Source organism: Sprattus sprattus, assembly GCF_963457725.1.
Source record: "Sprattus sprattus genome assembly, chromosome: 2".
NCBI lineage: Eukaryota > Metazoa > Chordata > Actinopteri > Clupeiformes > Clupeidae > Sprattus > Sprattus sprattus.
In genome coordinates, this window is record NC_137921.1 from 63,202,370 (window position 1) to 63,223,972 (window position 21,603).

Here is a 21,603-nt window from a genome sequence, read left to right on the forward strand (position 1 = left end):
AGAAGGAGACAGTGCTGATGTTGGTGGTGAACTTCTGCCTCCCTCTGTGGCCCTTGAGCCTCGCTGGAGATCAGCAGTACAATCCTTTTGACTGAGTCATACCACAAAACAAGACTGTTCTTCTTTGAGCAAAAGCAAGATAACATTCACAAACAAAAACAGAGTGTACGTTTTACAAAAGCATCAGGAGGTATCAGCCTGAGGGAGCAAGTATGTAGGGGTATGTAGGAGATTAACACATTCAGTGACCTTTGAACTTTGACCCCCCCCCCATGCCATCCTACCCCATTGTCACTCCTGCAGACCCATCATTTCTATGCCATCTCACCAGTTCCGAAGCCTATCTGACCCCCCCCGCCCCAACCCACCAACACCCCTTCCCCCCCCCCCCCCCCCGGGCCATAAATAAAACAGACCAAACCAAACCAATAGGGGAAGAAGACACAGCGAAAGCCAGCTCATTCGTTCCTACATTCATCTTTCTTCCTGGTGAGAGAGAGCACGTCTCCTTGAGCCTCAGAGTGAGCCGTGCGGAGAGAGGACGCTGGGTATGGTGGGCTGGGAGTGACGGGGATAAGCTGGGGGCTCTTGGGTTTGGAAGACACGAAGGCTATGGAGAAGCTGCATATTCTCAACCAACCCAGACCACTCCCCAAAAAAATGACGCATGATGTATGAGAATGATAGTGATGCAATATTTTAACGTTTGCTTTTTTTTTGTCTGGTTTTGTGTGGCAATAGCAACAGCAAAAAAATGACTGTTTGCCTTTGCCTGATGTCCTGCAATGGAACTCGTAAAATGTGATTTCACCGATAGTTCATCTCTTTTCTTTTGCAAAACGCAGGACCTCTCTCTCCTCTCCTGTTGCATTGTTCATAGGTCTCAAACAGATGAGATCATAGTCTGTCAGGAGCGCTGCAGAGTATGCACACTGTAAAGGGCTTTTTTTTCTTCTTTCAGATCAGTCAAATATCTACAAAAACAAAACAAAACAAAATAAGCAAGAAAGACTAGTAAACTTCAACCGAGCAAAACCAGGCAAAATAAGTCTCTCGTTTTGTCTTTCCAACAAATAGAAAAGGTGCTCTGTACAGTACACGTGTGACAAGCTGCACATTCATCCTATTCAAGGATGGGTTCTTTTGTTTAAAACATAAGTGCTGTGGTTCGAAGTCTCTTTTTGTATGCGTTTCTCAACTGCCTGTACACTGATGCCAACTTGGTAACTGACTCAGTCCTCCTCCTCCTATGAACACATTCTAGTCTCTTCTTGGTTCCCCTTGGAGGAACTGGGGCTGTTGTCGCGTTGCAGCGGTTCAAAACTGTTTTGGTTCCTATGTTGAGTTGCCTTCATATTGCAGAACCCTCAGAGGGTGAGGGAGATCAGGACCCAAGCAGAGACAGGTGGAGACCCACCGAGTGTGTATGCGTGTGTGTGTGTGTGTGTGTATGTTTATATGTATATGTTTATACGTTATATGTTTATACGTATTTATGTCTGTGCTGGAGGGGACCAGGCCAGAGGAGTCCCAGCTGTAACACTGGAATGACTCTGTGCAGAGTAAATGGAGGAGAGTGTGTCAGTGTGTGAAGGAGACAGCAGGTCAGCTAGGCTGGATCGACTGCAGGAGTGTGTGTGTGAGTGTCTGATGGAGACAGCAGGTCAGCTAGGCTGGATCGACTGCAGGAGTGTGTGTGTGAGTGTCTGATGGAGACAGCAGGTCAGCTCGGCTGGATCGACTGCAGGAGTGTGTGTGTGAGTGTCTGATGGAGACAGCAGGTCAGCTCGGCTGGATCGACTGCAGGAGTGTGTGTGTGAGTGTCTAATGGAGACAGCAGGTCAGCTAGGCTGGATCGACTGCAGGAGAGGGGAGACTGACTGCTGGAGGTAGGGGGATGGGGAGAGGCTGGAGTGCTTAGATTTTCAGATGAGGATGAAAGAATCTTGCTGAGAGTGTTTGATTGCATGTGTGCTTAGGCTTTCTGGTTTGCAAGGGCCTGTTAGACCACAACACACACTTATAGAGGTGCTCCATCAGTACTAGGGTCTAATGAGAAACAGGCCACTACGCCACCACCAATTACTTAAGCAACTTCATCAAATTATGAGGAAACTACTGGAGGAGCTGAGTGAAAATATGTTTGAGAGAATGGGAGCGCGTCATGGTATAACAGTGATACACTGTTAAAGTAAATAGTGGAGTCGAAGTGAGCATGAAGGGTCCTCAAAGGGGCTAAACTATAAACGTGCAGTGTTGGTTAGTTGTGTGACGTAAAGTTGTGGCTTGAGTGACAAGTGGTGCCTGAGTGGTCAGTTGGAGTCTGGGGTAAAGGTCAAAGGGTCAGCCTGGGTCCATCCATCCATCCATCCCCTCAGTAGCGATGAGACTGGTGTGAATACTGTGAGCTCTGCTGAGATGATGAGGAGTATCCCATGGTGCTCTGGGACTGGGCGGGACCTTGGACGTTGCTTTGGTAACCAAGGCGGGAGGTGGAGTGCTGTGGGGTTGAAGGGGAGATGTGTTAACACAGACATCTTCACAGAACGAGTATTTCTGGATTCAGCAGGCCATGTCGACACACGTCAGGGACCCTACTAGTTGAACATTTTGACTAAACAAGAAAAGAGAGCTGTCAGCTGTAAAGGAACAAAAGCACCATTCATAAAAAATAAACAGTTAAAAGCCACATAGACAAATCACAAGACTTTGTTTACTAGAAACATCTCCATGTTAGTTGATGGCAACAAAATAATCTCACCGAGATGAATTGTGAAAAAATTATTCATTTACTGTATTAGATTAATTTACAAAGAATGAATTTAAAGTAAAATACTGCTAATAGCTATAGATGTGATATGTCAGCACAAATACAGCAGTACCTACGTAAACACTGTGTATACATCCTTGTAAGTCGCTTTGGATAAAAGCGTCTGCTAAATGAATAAATGTAAATGTAAATGTAATCACAAGAGGTTTAGTGAGTGTTCAGGGTTTTAGTGGCTGTGACCATGCCCGAGTCATCGCATCTCATGTTAGGACAAGCATCCCTGCCTGGGGGGCATTCCTGGGTCATTAGCCTGGGAAACCTGACTGGCTGGTACCAGCCCAGAGTGACTCTCCAAAAGGGGCTTAAGCTTGGTTTATGCTCAGAGGCGTAAACGTAAGCGCAAGAGGCCGCGCAAGCCCCTTGCGCGACCCTTGCGCGACTTTTCACGTCTTGCGTGCGTCGGCCCCTTTTTCTAGACTTGCGCCATTTTACGCAAGCCTATTGTTCTGGCAGTGAATTGCTTGGCAACACCCCCAACGCAACGCGTAAGCACCTAGCAATTCATGCTCAACGCAGAACCAAGCAAGGGGCTTAGGCAGAGGTGCCTGGGAAGTGCACTCTGTGCCCACACGAGGGCGATGTTGAGCTGCTATTGGGCTTTTAGGAGCGTGGGGGAAAGCGGGACTAGGTATGGGCCAGTCAGGAAGTACTCTTTACGGAGCATGTTCAGATAAATGAAACACTATCACACAAAAGAACACACAGAAACCCAATAAAATGGATGAGACAGAAGTAGGACAAGCTAAAAAAAAGACCAAGAGGACCCAATAACACAGACTACTGGGGGGAAGAGTCAAAACAGTGAGTGGGACAAGCAGTGAAAGAGAGAAAGTGAGTGAGTGAGTGATTGAGTGAGTAAATGCATGACGGAGAGTTAAAACAACAGGAATGCAGGGTGAGCCTGCTAGAAGTCCTGAGTGTGAGCCTGAGGGGGAGGGTAGTGAGAGCCCTAACTGGGCTAGCTATGGGGGTGGGAGAGATGAGTATGGGGGCCCGATCAATGAGAGGGAAAGTAGGACGCTGCAGCGTGTGGCCGTACCCTGGACTATGCATGGATGGGCCTCTATGTTGGCTGGATAGCTAGTGTGAAATTTATACACAGGCTCAGGCCTGACTTCAGCAGCTCTCACAGCTGCTGGTGACACTGCCACCTCAGCCAACGCCAAATATAGACACACACACACACACACACACACACACACACACACACACACACACACACAGACACAGACACACACACACACACAGACACACACACACACACACACAGACACAGACACAGACACACAGACACACACACAGAAACACACACACACACACACACACACACACTCTCTCTAAGCATTCACCTTGGACAGTTTGTCTCTCTCACTCTCACTTGCCTTGCACATATTTCCTTAAGGTATGACCTTCCACCTATTTAAAGTCAGTGTCTTTGTCTCTCCCCTTCTACTCTCTGCTGCTGCTCTGCTCTACTGACCTGTCCTTCAGTCAGTTGTTCTTCATCTTATCCATCACATCTCATCAGAGTCCTCTCTTAGACTGTTTTAAACAGAGATCCTGGGATATGGCCATTAAGCTAACCCCCCTTTATGGCAGCTTTCTCTTTTTCACGCTCTCGGCTCTCCCTTTTACACAGACGTGGATTAAGCTCTATGACTACCTCCGTCGCCATGTTAACAGTAGAACAACAAGCCGCCACCACCCCTCTCTCCCCCCCCCCCCCCCCCCCCCCCACGTTAATATGTTTCCTACAGGACGGCGAGGTGGAATAATGGCGCAACCCTCCTGCCTCGAACAGAGGGTGTAGATGGGGCTTAAGTCTCTCTCGTGCGTTTTCTCTCCCACACAGAGTGCAGCCGCACTACCTGAGCCTTTCTGATCTCCCAATCATATTCTCTGATGGTGGAGCGCTATAGATAGCTTTTAGATTAAGGCTGGCAGGCATGCAGGCAGGCAGGCAGAGCATCATGCTCATGTGGGTGTTAGTGTGTGTGGCATGGGCCGAGGCCCGAGCGCTGTCGCCTGTCACTCTTACCAGCGTGATCGCATGGACCGACAGATTCCTACTCCAACCCAACACCCACGCGCTCGGCCCCCACTGCTGCATACCTACTGTATGCATAACCCCATAGGGGCTAAAGTCCACTCGCCTGGAGCAGCTTGGACACACACACACACACACACACACACACACACACACACACACACACACACACACACACACAAACACACACCACACACACCATACACACACACACACACACACACACACACACACACACACACACAGCCAAGAACAACTCAAACACACACACACGCACACGCACAAACACACACACACTCACACACACACACACACAAACACACACACACACACACGGCTCATTAGACTTATTCACAGATCTGCACGCAAAGGGGCAGGGTACAATCCACCTGATGTAGGCCTCATTGTGAGTTGAACACATGCCTGTTGTAATCGCTGCAGCTCCTTCCCTCTAAGCTAATAAGTGGTGAAAGACGATATACAGAGATTTCAAACAAAACATCATTGCGTGTTTCTGTACAATTAGGTACTTAGTTTGGTGTGAGGGAGTTCACCTTCCCATGTCAACACAGTGTACACAGTTACCCTCCCCACTTTGCACGCACACTGCCATTTACCCATTGCTAGGGGAAACAGCAAATGTCGCTGATCCAGAAAGACAGGAAGATAATTGCTGTGGTTTGTTAGATTTAGAACTAACAGACTGGGAGCACTGGGGTGCTAACAATATCTGAAATCATCATCTAAGATCATTCTATCCCCCAAACTGTATAAAACATTTCTTACAATGCACAGACAATTAACTGCTGTACAAATTGCCTCTATTGATACCAACAGGAGGTAACAGCAACACATGTAACACTATGATACCAACAGGAGATAACAGCAACACAGGTAACACTATGAAATACCACCTGTGGTCAAATATAGTACTGTATCAGTGTATCAAGACTGGACTAGTGTTAGTTTGGCCTATATACAGTACAAGATTAATGAACTCAATTAAAATGAACACTAGACTAAACACAAAAGTGATTCGAAATGAATACTTACTTATAATTATTAACTCAACTCAAATAAGATTAAACTTCAACTCCCTGCACTGGCTATCTGTTAGTTTTAGAATAGATTTCAAGATTTTCTTACCCGTCTTTAAATCACTTCATAGTCAAGCACCTAAATATGTAACAGACGTTAATGTAACGTTTACTTATTTCCTATCTGTGTCTCTTTACAAGTATTTATAAACCCCCCTCCCCCGCTTTTTCTTTCCTTCCTACTGTGAGGCGCATTGTGTTACCTTCGTGTATGAAATGCGCTGTACAAATAAAGTTTGATTTGATTTGATTTGATTTGATTCAACTGACACAAAGTGAATGTGAAATAAACTTGACTAAATTGAAGTGAGTGAACGTAACTGAAATGAAGTCAGCTGGTTCTTGCCGATCTCGCTCACCTGGTATTCGGACTGCAAGACTCCAGTGCCTGAAGAGGCTCCCGAGGGCCCGATGCGAGGTTTCTTGTTGGGGGGTCCCTGGTCCTGGCCGTGCTGGATGCCCCCGCCAGCGTTGGCGCCCGTGGCCCCCGCCGTGCCGTTGGTCTGCGCCGAGCTCTGCTGGGAGGGGGCCTGCTGCGCAGTCGTCTGCTGTTGCGTCTGCACCGTCGTCTGCTGGTGCTGTTGTGTCTGGTTCTGTATGGGTTACAAACGCCCATAAATACACACAAACACTTGGGCTCGACACACACATCACACACATAAAGTGCGTGATATTCTAGTAGTTACCTACTCTCTAGGCAAGCACAACGATATGATGACCCTTGTATCCCCGTTGTGGGAGAGACAAAGGGTGTGGGAGAGACAAACACATTTTAAAAACGCATTACAAAACGCACACAGGTTCTCTACCGTCAGTCCCAGCGCATGACCGGGGTCTGCAACATAACTTCACGTGAAGGCCAAAGCAAAAAGAACCTCCACATAACCTTGGTGTGGATGCGGTGTGACATTGTGAGTGAGGCTAGCGGTGTGGTTGGGAGGTGTGGGCACCTCACGAGGCTGGCCCACGTGGACCAGGGGCCTGCCTGAAACAATGAGGGCCCAGTCGCCCCCCCCCCCACTATAGACTTGGCTGGCTGAGGGCCTTGAATGTGACTGTGTTGCAATGCGGGCTGCTATCAGGTGTTGCCTACTTGACAGCAGCTGCTAATGCGATCGGAATGTTGGGATTCGTGTAAGCCGACGGTGATGGACACCCCTTCTATCACTACTAGTGCTCACTCACAAACACACACACACACACCTATGAACACACACATATTTGGTTACTTGCAAACAAATCTTTTTCATCTGTCTCAGTCTCCAATTTTCATACAGCCACACTCACACGGACACACACACACTCACACAAGCACACTGGCACACTCCCACACTCACACACTCTCACAAGCACACAAGCACCCAAGCACAAACACACACCATCACACACTCACACGCACACACTCACACACTCACACAAGCACAAAAGCACAAAAACAAACACTTACACACAGCCTAACACACACACACTCACACACATACTCTCACAAGCACACTCACACACTCTCACAAGCACACCACACACACACACACACACACACACACACACACACACACACACACACTCGCACTCATTAACCCCCAAAGGCTCCTCTCGGCCTCCTGACAGTTCTGACATGATGTGCCAAACACCTGCTCACTACTGGGCCACTCCTCTCTTAATAATGACAGTCCTTACACCATGAGAGAGTGCTTGACTGTCAGTCAGGGAGAACCTGGCCATCCTCTTTCCCTGAAGCTATGACACAGGCTCCATTGCTTCATCGAGGCTGTCGCTTCCAGGCCCCAAGCCAATTCTTTGGATCTCTGTGCTGAGCATGCAGCATGCGTTTCCCCTGCAGTCCCTCAAATACCATATCAGATTCAATCCAGAAAGGACTAGTACAGCTGGACTAGTCGCGCTCATCCAAAGAGTGCTGTCAATTAGGGCCAGCGGCAGATTCAAGGGTATGTTCACTCCTCACTGGAATATATCTGCCCAACTCTGTCCTGCCATGATGTGGAAAAGGAAGCTTGTGGTGTTTGGTGAAGCAGTGTTTAGTATTGTTCTACTGTGCGAATACAGATGTGTGTGTTTTTGTATTGTTGTACTGTGTGGATACAGATGTGTGTGTTTGTGTATTGTTCTACTGTGTGAATACAGATGTGTGTGCTCTTGTATTGTTATACTGTGTGGATACAGATGTGTGTGTTTGTGTATTGTTCTAATGTGCTGATACAGATGTGTGTGCACTTGTATTGTTCTACTGTGTGGATACAGATGTGTGTGTTTGTATTGTTCTACTGTGTTGATACAGATGTGTGTGCTCTTGTATTGTTATACTGTGTTGATACAGATGTGTGTGTTTTTGTATTGTTCTAATGTGCTGATACATATGTGTTTGTATTGTTCTACTGTGTTGATACAGATGTGTGTGCTCTTGTATTGTTCTAATGTGTGAATGCAGATGTGCGTATTTTTTTATTGTTCTACTGTGTTGAAACAGATGTGTGTGTTTTTGTATTGTTCTACTGTGTGAATACAGATGTGTGTGTTTTTGTATTGTTCTACTGTGTGGATACAGATGTGTGTGTTTGTGTCACCTTCTCAGTCTTCTCCTCTGGTTCGTCTTCATTGAGAAACTCTCTCTTGGGGTAGGGTATCTGACATCCAGCGAATACACTGCAAGACGCAATAGTATTGGTTATATAGGGCAACGCTGTTTTAAAGGTCTACTGCCTCAGAAACCACACACTACATAGTAGCATGTAGAGTGCTGCAATTTCATAACAAGAAACTAAGTAGACAGGCACCCCTGGAAAGCAGGGCATGGAAAGAGTGCCAGAGAGATTGAGAGAGAGAGAGAGAGAGAGAGAGAGAGAGAGAGAGAGAGAGAAAGTGAGCGTAAGAGAGAGAGAGAGAAAGAGAGAGCGTGAGCGTGAAACCCCATTCTTCACCCAGTTGGGAGCACGTGATAGAAGTGACCCTGTTACAGTTATGCCAATCAATGACCTCCGTTGTTACCCAAACAAAGACGGATTTGAAAATGTAAGCAGGTTATGAGTGGAGCAGAGGGGTTTGTGTGCTGGGAAATGTAGTTCAGTAGGTTGGTGCAGGTTTTCATGGCAGGTAGTGAAACGGATCTTACTCTGTGGTGGGTAGAGGGTCCTCCTGGAAGTAGGGGTCCTGCAGTGACTGTTCAGAGGTGATTCTTTTGGTGGGGTCCATCGTCAGCAGTTTCTGGAGCTGGATTTGGGGTCAAAAACAATCAGATACGTTTGTGCTGAATTGTGCAACCACCGAACAAGGTCAACAATGAGATTTTAATGCAAACTGTAGTTGTGAATATAACAATGGGTCTTATTGTGAGCTACAAAACTGGAAGATAGGATTATTCAAAATTTGAACAGCAAGTCATTATGAGGCCTTTCTTGATTCAAGGTTGGCGTAATTACCAACTGGGTCTCCAACTGCCAACAAAAAGCAATTGTCGCAAAGCTGCCAGGCTAAATTTGAGTCTTAGAGTACCCAGGGTTTGGCTCGCGAAGGCTTCCATTTGCATTCCTCATCAACGTTCCATATTTGGTGAGAGCCCTAACTCTTGGGCAAAATAAAGCATGGCAAAGAGACGGGGCAGAGAGACGGGGCAGAGAGACGGAGCAAAGAGACGGAGCAAAGAGACGGAGCAGAGAGACGGAGCAGAGAGACGGAGCAGAGAGACGGAGAGATGAGGCAGAGAGACGGAGCAGAGAGACGGGGCAGAGAGACGGAGCAGAGAGACAGAGAGACAGGGCAGAGAGACAGGGCAGAGAGACGGGGCAGAGAGACGGGGCAGAGAGACGGAGCAGAGAGACGGAGAAGAGAGACGGAGCAGAGAGACGGAGAGATGAGGCAGAGAGACGGAGCAGAGAGACGGGGCAGAGAGACGGAGCAGAGAGACAGAGCAGAGAGACAGAGAGACAGAGAGACAGGGCAGAGAGACGGAGTAAAGAGACGGGGCAGAGAGACGGAGCAGAGAGACGGAGCAAAGAGACGGGGCAGAGAGACGGAGCAGAGAGACGGAGCAAAGAGACGGGGCAGAGAGACGGAGCAGAGAGACGGAGCAGAGAGACGGAGCAGAGAGACAGAGCAGAGAGACGGAGCAGAGAGACAGACCAGGGAGACAGGGCAGGGAGACAGACCAGGGAGACGGGGCAGAGAGACGGGGCAAAGAGACAGAGCAGAGAGACGGAGCAGAGAGACAGACCAGGGAGACGGGGCAGAGAGACGGGGCAAAGAGACAGAGCAGAGAGACGGAGCAGAGAGACAGAGAGGGGAGACAGACCAGGGAGACAGACCAGGGAGACAGGGCAGAAAGACAGAGCAGAGAGACGGAGCAAAGAGACGGAGAGATGAGGCAGAGAGACAGAGCAGAGAGACAGAGCAGAGAGACAGGGCAGAGAGACAGGGCAGAGAGACGGAGCAGAGAGACGGAGCAGAGAGACAGGGCAGAGAGACAGAGAGGGGAGACAGACCAGGGAGACAGGGCAGAAAGACAGAGCAGAGAGACAGAGAAGAGAGACGGAGCAAAGAGACGAAGAGATGAGGCAGAGAGACAGAGCAGAGAGACAGGGCAGAGAGACAGGGCAGAGAGACGGGGCAGAGAGACGGAGCAGAGAGACGGAGTAAAGAGACGGGGCAGAGAGACGGAGCAGAGAGATGGAGCAAAGAGACGGAGAGATGAGGCAGAGAGACGGAGCAGAGAGACGGAGCAGAGAGATGGAGCAAAGAGACGGAGAGACGGAGCAGAGAGACGGAGCAGAGAGACGAAGCAGAGAGACAGAGAAGAGAGACGGAGCAAAGAGACGAAGAGATGAGGCAGAGAGACAGGGCAGAGAGACAGAGCAGAGAGACAGAGAGGGGAGACAGAGAGGGGAGACAGAGCAGAGAGACGGAGCAGAGAGACGGAGCAGAGAGACAGAGCAGAGAGACGAAGCAGAGAGACAGAGAAGAGAGACATACCAACAAAAAAACTTTGCTGTCTGGTTTCACTTTATGCTTCTCCATGTACTTGATGAGGCTGCTATTTGCATACCTGTGAAGGAAAAGTATCTGAAGTTAGGATTCGAGTGAGCATCACCATGCATCATTTCCAGAAACCCAGAAGCAGGTGACAGACAGGGAGAGCGTGTTTTACATTAGCTGTAACATTAGGCAGGTGACAGACAGGGACTACGTGCTTTACATTAGCTGTAACATCAGGGATGTCACAGACAGGGAGAACGTGCTTTACATTAGCTGTAACATCAGGGATGTCACAGACAGGGACTACGTGCTTTACATTAGCTGTAACATCAGGGATGTCACAGACAGGGAGTACGTGCTTTACATTAGCTGTAACATCAGGGATGTCACAGACAGGGAGTACGTGCTTTACATTAGCTGTAACATCAGGGATGTCACAGACAGGGAGTACGTGCTTGACATTAGCTGTGACATTAGGCAGGTGACAGACAGGGAGTACGTGCTTTACATTAGCTGTGACATTAGGCGCTCACTCACGTTGTTCTCCTGAAGTCTTTCTGTAGGGTTGGGTATTCTGGCATTTTCCGTATATCCTCCCAGTCTTTATCTGTGGATTTCATAACACTCATTTAAAAACACAACACTTTCACTGAGAGACACAAACAATGTCAGACTTGGCGTCCACTTTATCTCCTGCATGAAGACCAAGACTGAAATAATTATTGAATGCCTTGGTTTTGAAGGAGTTACAAATCAGGATTCAAGATCAAAATTGACAATAATCAGTAATCCAATTCATCTGATGTTCATTTGTATTTTGCGTCTATATATCTCTTAATAACACTTAGGTTGGAATGTAAGGGGATCTGGTGTCCTACCATCTTGGATACTGTGTACTTGAAATAGTGTTTTTATGTTAATATGTTTTTTCCCCTCTCTCCCTTGCATCATTGCAAGAATAAAGTCTGTTTACTGATTGATCATTCTCCGACTGAGTGTCCACCTACTATCTGTGATTTAATCAACCTGCTGCCCATTTGTAAGTGTTACTGTTGTGTTTGATAGCGTCAAAGTGGTCAAACAGTAAAACAGCTTTAGAACTATTTGAGAAAACCAACAAAAACAATAGAATCTAGGTTTTCAGAGATGAAACCACATTTTGAATGCTGTCTGGTGTTATATTCAGATAAAAAGTCTACAAGACACTTCCACTAGACTGTAAATACCCTTTTACCATTTTACAACTACCAATTATGCCTCAACGGTATAATAATCACAGATTTTGAACAGGCCACCATTCTAAACTATGTATCTCAAACCAGCGCAGAGACCTGCTGGGAAGCCCATAACGCTGAATATCCGGTCCAGCTGGTCGTGGTGGAAGGGGTTGCTGGTCTTGATGTCCTCCTGGCGGCAGTGGAAGATGGGCTCCGACGTCAGCAGTTCGGCGAAGATGCAACCGATGGCCCATATGTCTGACGTGACAGAGAGACAAAAATCCAGTGGAGGTGATCTGCCATTCTAACGTCTTTGCTGACATGATACATGTGCCTTTTTACATCCGGCTGTGATTAGACAACACAACCATTGGGTTTTTATCTCAGCATTTCATTCAGTTTGGCAGCTTTGAGCGAAAGACATTTCTCTAGCATATTTGCAAATTCTGACCAGATTACCAGCCAGATTTACGGAGAGAGGAGGTTCACTTTAGGGTTCATACAGTACGTGTGAGTTCAAAGAACGGACCACATTCTTGACTGACTGTGTAGGTATTCACTGCAGCACAGTGAAGTGGCACCCTGCCACTGTCATACATGGCCCATGCTGCAAATGGCAAGCCGGGCACAACAACAACGAGCGCAAACAGTCACTGTGCAATGTCCACACTGCTACTCAGAAACCAATCTATTCCTGTTTTTTTCTCAGTAAGTGGTCCCCTCACAAGGGGGTGGAGAGAGGAGGCAAACTCAAGGAGAGTTTTGTCCTCTGAACAGAGGCCAGCTTCACTGTTAGCTAGATGCTACAAAAGTTGCCTAAAAGATGCCGCTGTTTTGATCACAACCCTTTACACAGAATAGTCAGTAATTATGTTATGATATGAACTTCTAGAAATGGCTGCTGAACAGAGAAAGCTTCTTGGGTGTTACTTTCTTAAAGGTTTGATAAAAGGGCCTGAACATAAGTCCATAACCATAAACCATATCTTTGCGCGTGCTTTCAAGGGTCTGTGAAAAGTATACATCTGCTTGTTCTTCTGACAACCTTTCCTATTGTTACTAATCCTGGCCTCGGAGGACCAGATTAAAACTCCCGCAGAGGCAAAGACGCGTATAATCAGTGGTTTCTGTACTGACGTGAAAGAAAAACCATCACCCAAACAGGCCCATGTGGAGCTGGTTCTGGTGTTGAGTAATATGAACTGCGGCTTACCAATTGCTTTGGTGTAATGTCTTGCTCCCAAGAGCAGTTCTGGAGCCCGGTACCAGAATGTCACCACAACTGGGTCGAGGTCAGCCAGTGGTTTGAGTGGAGAGTTGAAGAGCCTAGCAAAGCCCATGTCCGCTGCAGATACGCACACACACACACACACACACACACACACACACACACACACACACACAACCACTTGCATTATTATCATAAAGCAAACCATGACATTTGTCTACACAGAGCAGGCCACTATAACTGTAGATGAAAGGAAAAATACTGGGGCCGAATGCTACAAAAACCAAGCTGAGCGGCTAAGGCCTAGTATTCTATTACCCTAGGAGGAAGGCTGCCAAGAGTGGGTGTAGGGTTACGTGCGAAAGGGTGCCCAGCTTGGTATAATTATGCCACACAGTCATTCAAAACAGTCCAGGAACCCGAACAGGACCCACTTCTCAGAAGTGAAAAGAAGAATGTACCACACTGAACGTACGTTTACTGAAATAAAAAGCTATGGGAGAGTGGCAAATGTACCATAAACACAAGTGTTAAGTTACGTTTAGTAAAGGTGTGTTCCATGTGGATTAAGCATTAGATCATATTCACTTAAGGCCGTAGAAAACCCAGGAGCTTAAGTGGGTTTACCACCACACTCACACCCCACCTCCAGGGAAAGGTATGTTGGGGGTGGAGAGGGTTGGGGTAAAAATAGGCCCCCAATGTTATGGGAGAGACGGGTGACATCATCCCAGAATAGTCCTGTGTGTTACGCAATGGGGGGTGGGAGGGGGGGGGGGGGGTGGGGGGGGGGTGGGGGGGTATCCATTCAGTTCCCTGCAGGCTCATGGACCTCCAGTCCCGATGAAGGTTAAAAGCGCCTGGGCAGGCACAGCCTTCATTAAACTGAGAGCCTCACACAACCACGGCCAGCGCTGAGCACGGTCAGACTACAAGGATGGCCATTAAGGGTTGAATACTGTCCAACCGCTGCTCGCATCACGAGGTCATAATGTTTAGGCATGACTATTGATATCCAATAATAACGTAATAATATGAGGGAGATGCCGTGCCAGCAAACATGAACTTGAAATGGAAAGAGTTGTGTCACTGCATCGAAACCAGCAGCAGGCCTGTCGGGATGATCACAGTCCAGTCAAAACTTAGCAAATATGACATTACGGTACATATATACATATATACCAGTGGTTCTCAAACTGTGGTACGTGTATCACTGGTGGTACGTGGCTCCCTCTTGGTGGTTTTCCAATTTTTTATGACTAGGATATTAATCATTAAATATATTTAAAAATCCTTAAAACAATTAAATCCCTATGATTTAAGTTTGTTATTTATCTGAGCCATGCTTATTCTCCTGATCAGGCATTACAGTGAGGTAATAACACTTAGTTCCTATCGTGCGCAGGCTACCGAAGGTCAATGATAGTTACAATGATGGTACTTGGAAAGCCAAATATTTTCTGAGGTGGTAATCACAGTGAAACGTTTGAGAACCACTGCTATATATCATTGCAATGATCACATCATTTCACTCTGCTCTATCATCGTGAGCTGAGCGCAGCGCAGTGTAAGGTCAGTATTTACAATGTCATTAGGCTGTATTTATCAGTGGAGGTCACTGGAGGTGTCTGGGCCAGAGTCTCTACACGTAGACAACTGACCTAGATATGTCTTAGCCCTATTCTGGAGGAAGGCTGGAAGTGGTACTGGTGTTTCCTTACCGATTTTGACCCGACCTCTCTCTGGTCCTTCTCCCATAACCAGGATATTAGCAGGTTTCTACAGACAGACACAGAGAAATAAGAAAGAAATAAGTGAATTATTTTTGTTGAGGTGGAGAGTCTCTCAAAGCGGAGTAGACCACCTCACAAACTTTTATGATTTTTCTGAACAACTGGTTTCATCTTCCAGCTGAACCAAGTAGCGTATTCTAAAGGGGCCCTTAACGAATCAGTCCATTTTTGGCATGTAATCCTGATAAGCTAGAAGCACATCACCGGACACATCAGAATGCATGGTCTCCAGTTGTCCAAAGCCATGTTTGAACATGGTTAAAGAATCTCTACTTTTAGCACTTCTGCAACATGTGTATGGCATACATACGAAGGGAGGGGAATTAAGGGACAAACATTAACATGTAGATACAACATGTACATGTACATTAACATGTAGATACAACCTACTGTATATAGTAGTGCTGAAAATCAAGTATTCTTTCCTGGAAGTCGTTCTCATATACATTTCATATATGTGATAATTTACATGATAATTCAGAAACATCAAGTCCTGTCTGGTTGTATAAGTGGACTTAACTCTATGCCAGGGGACAATCGTCTTAACCAGAAGCAAAAGCTCCTGAAGTTAATCTACAACTAAATTTGCTCAACTTTATAGCACACATAATGTTGATTGGCATCAAATCTTGAGGACAGAGACATTAGTTCATCACTGGATTAAACTATCCTCCTATTGCCCCAAAGCTCCACTGATGAAAACTAAGTTCATTGAGGTTTATCAGGAGAGTGGTTCTGAATGTGCGGACAGCCCTGTACTGCAGCACCTTCACTGGAAGCTGGGCTGTGGTCTAACATGTCCTGAAAATCATCGGACTACGTAACCTGGAGCAGAACACAGCTCTGTTATCAGGTGTTTTGTGTGTTGGTTCTAATAACAAACCCTTATGATAGTCAAAATATTCCTATCCGGTTTCTGTTGTTTTGATACAAATGATTTGTCCAGCAATGGCGGATTCAACAGTGGAAATTTACTGAAATCCAAACCAGGGTGGTTCTTCTCTAAATCTTCAACATAAAAAAATGAACTAAATGTAACCACACAGAAGGTGACATCTCAAGAATGACCTTTGCAGTAACACTATGCAACCGTTTGACACTTTTTGAGGTACGGTTTTATAGGCAACTAGTTTTGGAACCATTCTCAAAGTCATTTCGATAGCCTATGGTCATGTGAAGGACAGATAAACACCTTTGTCTTTCCCACTAGCAATCGAGGATATGCCCTATGTAGTTCTGGAGAACGTGCTGGAATACCCTGCAAAAATAGAAGTAAAGCTTTCACAGCATGACATTGACAGCTATACTGCCAAAAGACACAAGTTAGTGTCTAGGCAAGCTTCTCTCAGTGGCAGCTGGGCTGTTGGTGGCATTTGCAAGGTTTTTGTATGCCTTTTAGGTAGTTAGCTAGCTAGTTTTGGAACAGAACTACGTATTGCTGCTTTAAGTAAGCACTTGATATCTCTGATCTTTCATCAATGTGACTAGTTGGGCTGTCATGTAACTCATGGAACACATGAAAAGATCCACAGGTGATGAGGTAAACCTGGATTCCTGCCAAACCACGTCACGTCACCAACACTGACAGAACAGAATGTGACAAAGACAAACGTCCTCCTTAAACAAATATTCAACGATTGCTGTCTTAGAGGGAGTAGCACCTCTGGGTGGAGGTTTTGCGCTCACCTCAGTTGTGCACGGAGCATCAAACATCCACCTTTACCCCCTGTGCACAACACGCTCCACTTGTCATGATCAACTAGGAGAAAGAGATGAGGCTGGAAATGTACAGGCGGAGGAGAACACAATTTGCAAGTGAATGGGGCCTCTCCTGACAAAGTGCCTGCACCTTTTATCCTCAGGGCTGGAAAGATGGAGCATCTGTTTTGATCCTGTCGCCTTCTGTTCGCAAAAACGTTCTCTCGGGTTGCCGTGTGCAAACCCAACACGTCTTCACAGGCCTATCGCTGCGCCGGCGAAAACATGAGCCTGTTGCTATGGGAACAGGGCTAATAATGCGGTCCATTATTCAAAAGCACCCAAGAAGATGCTGCCGTCGACAAACACAGTGAGAGGATACTCCTTATTGGGCCGTGACTGGTGTTACATCATTAAGATGAATTTTCATGTTGGAATGCTATAAGTGAAGGAAAAATAGCATCATGCCACTGCTCTCAAGAGACCCCATGCATACAAAGCCATAGAGAAATGACTGAGAGTGTGAACATGTGGGCATATGTGTGATTGTTTGTGTGTTTGTGTCAGAGAGAGTGAAAATTAGTTTGAGAGTGAGAAAGAAGAAAGTGCCACATCTGTAGAACGGTAGGAGAAAAGAAAGACAATCATCCAGCCGATGTTAATTTATTATCAGACTCCAGACCGAATTTAATTAAGGGAAAAAAAAGAATATCCCTACACCATTAGCAGTGAAATTTGAAGCTCTTGGTTCTTCTTAAGGCCACTAACACAAGGCCATGAAATACTACTCTACTACAATGACTTTGAGCGCAACCCATCAAAGCCCTGACAGCACCCTGGCATTAACCTGAGGGAGTTGCAGCATTACTAATTCAGCATTCGCAGCCATCCTCTTGCTGTGGTTTTTGTCTGGGCTTTCTCACCAGCCCTATACGCCTCATGATTAAGTTATGACCTATATCCTATTTTGCTGACAGCCTTTATGCTCAATACACTCCACTCACTGGTAGGCAGGAGTCTGCTCTTCTTCGGTCAAACACAAAGCTTAAGAGTTTCAAGTTTTTCCGAAGGTTTCAGCGAGTTGAATTTGAAACGCTACATATTCCGAATAAATAGATGCTCCAAACAGAGGCTGCGATTCGTTTTGTATGTCTAAGAGGTCCCTTACATTTTGAAAACAGTCACAAACCATAAAGCCAAAGAGCCCTTCACCAAAGTGCACCAAGCTGAGGGGAACCATGGAAACCCAAAGACCTAGTAGGAGCCCTGGACTGTGCTTTTTTTTAGAAAACATGGACAGAACCTTGCTAGTCCAGGTATGCAGAACCATACACTGATGAGATGTGAGAGAGAACACCTCAAGTACTGGCTAAGGCACTGTATACCATACATGGATGCTGAAAATGGCCAATTTCACAAGACAGAGACATGATGACAGATGAAACCTGAACCAGAACCAACACCAGAATGATAACGGAGCAGGTGAAGATAAACACACACACACACACACACACACACACACACACACACACACACACACACACACACACACACACACACACACACACACACACACACACACACACACACACACACACACACACACACACACAGTGTGACCAGTGACCCAGTGTTTCATTTCAAGAAGGGGCTCTTTCTAATCGCACAAATTTGGCTGAAACTATCAAATATCAGACGACAATTCATTCAGAGAAATCCTCCTGGGAACCAAGCAAAATGAGCAGAATAGCTCAAAAGATTAAGAGGGTATGCATGGAAAACAAGTTTCAACTACAGAGGACACAAGTGTATGGGTTTGGTTCTCAGGAGGATGTACAAGAAATTAAGAAATCGCTCAACAATGTTGCATGATGTGCAATGTTGCACTAAAGGATTTCCCCTACGGTACACACTCACTATGCTTGTGTTTAATGAAAAGCACGATTAAAACTACACCTGGTAAGACACCAATTGTGCAGGAGAATAGCAACACATCTAATCAAAAAACTATTTCAGATCAGGAGCACCACGTCATAACATGTAGTATTGTGAGAAAGGGTCTAGTGAATACAACTTTTAGATTTGCCTGCACCCACACCTCCCTCGCTCCACACTACCATCTATCTGTGGTGGTATTTTGCATGTGTTTCAAATGTCAGACACAAAACTGAATCTGCACTCAAGGAATTTTTTCCCCCAGAATTTGGGAATCTGCCAGACTTTGTTCAGACTGCAAATGCCAAGTCAGCAGCAGCAGCACCAGCAGCAGACACACAGAAAGACACATGGATTCAAACCAAGACCCACGCACACATGGATAAAATACAACAATCCTATACGACTGTACAAATAAACACACACACGCAGAACGCAGCATACGCACAGAGGGTATAGAGGCCGTTACATAACAAGGTTATAGGAGGGGGAGGGGAGGTGGGGGAAGGGTGTGTGTGTGTGTGTGAGGGTGCAGTGGTGCAGGAAGAATCAGGCAGAGCAGAGAGCGGAGAGCGGAGAGCGATGGGAGAGTTATGTAAGAAGAGGATTGGTGGAGGCAGGAGAGGGACAGGCTGTTACCAGGGCCTGCTCCAGCGGCTCCAGCCCTTCTCTCAACACACACACACACACACACACAAAGTGCACACTCGCCCTTTCAGTGCAAGATAACAAGCCTCCAAGGAGTTGCTGGAATGCGCTCTGTGCTGCACCTACGACATACACACACACACACACACTGCCTTTTATGTGCACTTTACACACACACACAGCCTCACATATGTATAGAAGGACAAACACACACATATTCAGTGCAAACACTCACACGAGTATATGTGTTACACACGTACATTAAATAAGGCACAATAACCCAGAGCAGCCCCCCCACATGTGAGTGACTGTCAAGCAAATTGATCCATGTTCTGAAGCAGAGGAGGAGAGGAGAGGTGGAGAGGGGGATGGAGGGAGAGAAGGGTGGGGGTTGATTTTTCCACTGGAGCTCAATCTGCCACCGCATACCAACCAGCCAGAGTAGGTATGGGGCTTAGAGTGCAACTCGTGACTCAACAGGAGACAGCGAATCAATTGTTATCGCTCTGCCGTTTTCTTTCGGCATCCACGCTCGACACGGCGCTCTCGCACGTATCTCCTTTTGCCCTGACCTTGGCGACCTGACACAACAGCTTTGTCCCCCCCCCCCCCCCCCCCCCCCACTGTACGAGATCAGCAGAAACGGAGACACAGCACTGAAAAGAATGATCAAATGCTCTGATCTGGGAAATGCCGTCATATGAGGTTAAATGTTCCGACATTCTAGTAAGCCACTGCGGGCAAAGTCTCAGTCTCTGTGTGTTCAGACGCCAGAGACCAAAAAACCGTGGTACCGTCAATGTCACAGAAATGTGTCTCAGGCTTCTTCGAGCAGCGCCGGCTGAGTTCGGGTGGGAGCCGCCTGCGTATTCGCCTAGGGGTTCTTGTTGTAAACACGGCCCTTCTGGCTAAAAGCCTCTGACAGATTTACGATCGCGGTGAAGACAAATTGAAAACGCTGGCATTCTATTTTCCCAAAACAAGCCGCGAGCGCAGTGACAACCAAAACAGGCGTCGCACTGTCACCAGTATTTGATGTTTACGCACGCAGGCCCAAATCCACAATGGCAGGAAGTGTTAAGAATGCATTGAGAACGGGGGACTACAGTGCATTAACCTTGTTTGGGAATCAGATAGTGCCGCCACAGAAAACACAGAGTCCACATTTTGTAAAGGGCCATTCACTAGCTAGAAGATCGCTTCTATGATTAAAGGCGTTTAGCCTCTTAGGGGGTCAAAAGAATGGTTTAACCATCAGTATGGACATCCCCTCACATAGCAACCATTCCCTGTAACACCAGCTCCATTCCTCCACAGGTCCACACAGGGCAAGAATGGACATAAAGCTTTCCCAAGGAATTTCCGCAGCAGCACAGCATCTAGTGCATGTACAGCATGCTCTCATGAGTGTGACCAGACAAAAGTGTGTGTGTGTGTGTGTGTGTGTGTGTGTGTGTGTGTGTGTGTGTGTGTGTGTGTATGTGTGTGTGTGTGTGACCAGACAAAAAAGGTCAAGAACATATGAAATCTCAATCCTGCGCTCATCCAAAGTGACTGATTTCAGTGGCTCAGGCTGGCAGGCTCTGGGGTGAGGGCTTTACTGGATGTACTGTGCATGAGTATATTACTGGACTGCCTTGTGCCATGGTTCCTCTCAGTATAGAGCGGGGCGACGGTGGTACAGGAGGTAGAGAAGTCGTTTAGAAATCAGAAGGTTGCTAGTTCGATTCCCTGTCGAAGCGTTCTTGAGCAATACACTGAACCCCTAATTGCTCCTGATGTGCAGTGTGCCATCAGTGTCAAATGTGTATACATCCTTGTAAGCCGCTTTGGATAAAAGCGTCTGCTAAATGAATACATGAAATGAAATAGATATCTAACCGTATGAGCATCCTCAGCTCAAGGAGTTTGCTGGTGCTTATGTGCAAGTATACTATAATACCATAGCATTTTGCTTTTATATACTTACTGCTAATGTACTGCTAGATTGGCATTCCTCGACCAAACTGTTTATCAGTTAAAGCGCTGATTTATACAGATACCACCCACCATAAGAGCCTTTAACCCCTTCCATTATCTCTCCATTCCAGAGCTGACAGCCGGTCTCTGTAGGCAAGATGTTGGTGG

General features: G+C 46.6%; 1 protein-coding gene across 1 annotated transcript in view; it reads right to left on the bottom strand.

The window, feature by feature from the left end:
* Positions 1 to 482: 482 nt before the first annotated feature.
* cdk19 (cyclin dependent kinase 19) overlaps positions 483 to 21,603 on the bottom strand; it is a 49,466-nt gene continuing 28,345 nt past the window's right edge. Inside the window, exons 5-13 of the mRNA XM_080860550.1 lie at positions 15,124 to 15,181; positions 13,388 to 13,519; positions 12,289 to 12,432; positions 11,495 to 11,564; positions 10,955 to 11,027; positions 9,102 to 9,199; positions 8,557 to 8,635; positions 6,334 to 6,567; positions 483 to 2,500 (exon numbers count right to left, since the gene is read on the bottom strand). Of these exons, the coding sequence (XP_080716676.1) occupies positions 2,375 to 2,500; positions 6,334 to 6,567; positions 8,557 to 8,635; positions 9,102 to 9,199; positions 10,955 to 11,027; positions 11,495 to 11,564; positions 12,289 to 12,432; positions 13,388 to 13,519; positions 15,124 to 15,181 (1,014 nt within the window). The 3' untranslated portion in view covers positions 483 to 2,374. The remainder of the gene's footprint in view (positions 2,501 to 6,333; positions 6,568 to 8,556; positions 8,636 to 9,101; positions 9,200 to 10,954; positions 11,028 to 11,494; positions 11,565 to 12,288; positions 12,433 to 13,387; positions 13,520 to 15,123; positions 15,182 to 21,603) is intronic.